This window comes from Centruroides sculpturatus, unplaced genomic scaffold (genome assembly GCF_000671375.1).
Source record: "Centruroides sculpturatus isolate CEXI.00-Female unplaced genomic scaffold, Cexi_2.0 scaffold832, whole genome shotgun sequence".
NCBI lineage: Eukaryota > Metazoa > Arthropoda > Arachnida > Scorpiones > Buthidae > Centruroides > Centruroides sculpturatus.
This window is the reverse complement of record NW_019384984.1, coordinates 97325-99968: the sequence shown is the minus strand read 5'-3', so window position 1 is coordinate 99968 and position 2644 is coordinate 97325. Positions and strand designations below refer to the sequence as shown.

Sequence of the window (2644 nt, the reverse complement as noted above, 5' to 3'; positions counted from 1 at the left end):
AGAGATTTAAGAAAAATGATCCAGTTTTCTTTTGCAAATATTTAAAATAGATTTTTTTAAATATATTTTATTTTAATTCTTTAATGGTCGTTCTGGCAAGGCTCCAAACAAAAATCTATTCTTGGATTTACAATGCCATAAGATTAGTTTTGCATAATTGCGATTTTGAAACTGAGAATCTTTTAAAGAAAAGAAGAATTTGTGTTTAGAGTTTTGAACATTTTTCAAGGTAATCTTAATCGTTTTAATCTTCATCCTTTGGGATTTTTAGTAATAATAAACAATAAACAATCCACAAAAGAAGTAATTTATAGTATAATAGAAAGCAAGTTTATTTTATACCGTTACTTTTAATGTTACCTTTTTGGTTGTTGACACGATAATGGATTTGAGGGGGAATTCTTCAGCCATGATATGTGGACCTATTAGGAGATTACGTGAAAGATTGTTTACAGAGACATCGACAAACAGTGTACGTGACTTTTACCTACATAAGAAAAGCTTCTCTCTTCACCTTATTCGGCTTGCGAAAACAAGTCAAGAACAAGACAAACCAACTGAATGAAGATTCATCAAGTGTTACCTGACAATAATCTTAAGAATGACACACCTTGCATCGAGTTACAAGTGGAAACCAGTTGATAGAATTTCGTTAAAAGTTATCCTTTTTCATATCTTAAAAATATATTTTCCGATTTATAATTCTGTATATTTTCAAATTGCGTTTTTCTAAATTTTATTTTAAAAATTTAATAATTTTATATAATTAAAATTAACAAAAATATACATATTTCTTTATGAATAGGTTTAAAAAAAATTTTTTTTAGGTATACAACTTAAGCTAGTAGTAAATTGATAAATTTTTAACATTATCAAATTGTTCTTTTAGCATGGAAACTTATTTTCATGTCAATTGCCTCCATGTTTTGCTTAAGAACTTCCCATCAATGAAAATAGTGCAAGAGTTAAAACCTTGACTATACCTCATGCATTATACATAGACATAGACTTTGGATAAAACAGTTCTGCTGACTTCTTTTTTCCTTTTTCTTCTATCTTTTTTTTTTTTTATTCTTTTGCTTCTCTTGCACGCCACAAACTTTTGACAAGCGGCAGTGATTTTATTTAAACAGTGCCAAAGATGCTCAGAAGACGGATCGAATGTAAACTTCTCACAGGAATGTTTGTTCAACCTCGAGGGTCATCACTTGATTGATTAATTAATTAAAGGCTAACGTGTATGACGAGTAGAAGAGAAATATCTACAACATTGGATAAAACGAATATATCTTTCTGAACTGTTACATAATTGTCATTGAATTTGAAGGAAGATAATGAAGCTGATCGAATAACTGACTTTACACAATTTACAATTTATTGGCCTTCTTGTCAAGCCATTCAATCATATTTTGATGTGTTTAAAACTATATTATGCAATATCTGAATAATTACGTCTTCGTATTTATATATAAAATTTTATGAAGAAATTAAACTTAAAATGTTGTAATGGTTTAAACAATTATTTGACCTTCTCGTTTATTTTCTGTTTTTTTTTTTTAAATAAGAAACTCTTATATTTAGGAAACCATACTCATTGATTAATTATAATTATTAGTATATTACGCTTGAATATTGGACATTTTTTAAATTTATTTAACAAATATAGAAAATATTTGAGCCGTGAACGATAAAAAATTATTGCGACATCGTCACAATGTCGGACTGCAATTTGTAATTATATTTTTAATTTATTTAATTTAAAATATATGCTTTCGATCTCAAATTAGTAATATCTTGCCCCTGTACATCATACTTTTCCTGATAACAACGGAGTAATGCCGGTAAGTCCGTTCTGGAAAAAATTTTTGAATGAAATCACGTAACTTCCGCTATAGATCGGCAGTTCTTTTATAGTTCATCCCTAAAGTTTCCATATTTGGTCTCGATTTTTATATATCTAACACAATTCTAGAGAATTTATGGGAATTTATAGATCTACAAGTTTTTCAAAATGCAACCCAATTAATTAATTTAAAAAAAATTAAGTAAATAAAAGAGTTTTCTGCCTTTTTAAAAATTAATTTTTCTAATTTTTTTCTCGTTAACTATAGCTAACCTCCCTGTACATTACGGAGTAGTGGGTGGAAAGGCCTCTTTGCCTTGCAACATCACAGTCACCGCCGGTGACGAGACGATAGCCTTGATCCTCTGGTACAAAGGAGAGTCACTCGTGCCTATATACACATTGGATGCTAGGAATCATCCCGTACAACAAGCTCGACATTTTCCGAGCACAGAACTGGGTTCTCGAGCCTACTTCGATGTGACTTTAAAAACTCCAAGTCTTACAATTTATCCAGTGAACTTTGAGGATGAAGGAGAATATAAATGTCGTATTGATTACAGACGATCCAGAACTGTGAGCCACAGCGTCCGACTTAAGGTTATTGGTTCGTAAGCAATAGCAGCTCTGTTTATTACTACGATACTTTCACTTATAGCTTTCCTCTATGTTTAAATTAATCTTTAATCTCCCTCGGGTTAATTAAGTTAACTTCTCTTCTAAATAATTAAAAAAAAACGAAAATTAATTTTGTGCAAAATAGGATTCCAAGTAGATCTGTTTTTTAAATATATATATATA

General features: G+C 29.7%; 1 protein-coding gene across 1 annotated transcript in view; it reads left to right on the top strand.

The window, feature by feature from the left end:
* LOC111632880 (vascular cell adhesion protein 1-like) overlaps positions 1-2644 on the top strand; it is a 182322-nt gene that overhangs the window by 105434 nt on the left and 74244 nt on the right. The window contains exon 2 of the mRNA XM_023377404.1: positions 2112-2450. Within this exon, the coding sequence (XP_023233172.1) occupies positions 2112-2450 (339 nt within the window). The remainder of the gene's footprint in view (positions 1-2111; positions 2451-2644) is intronic.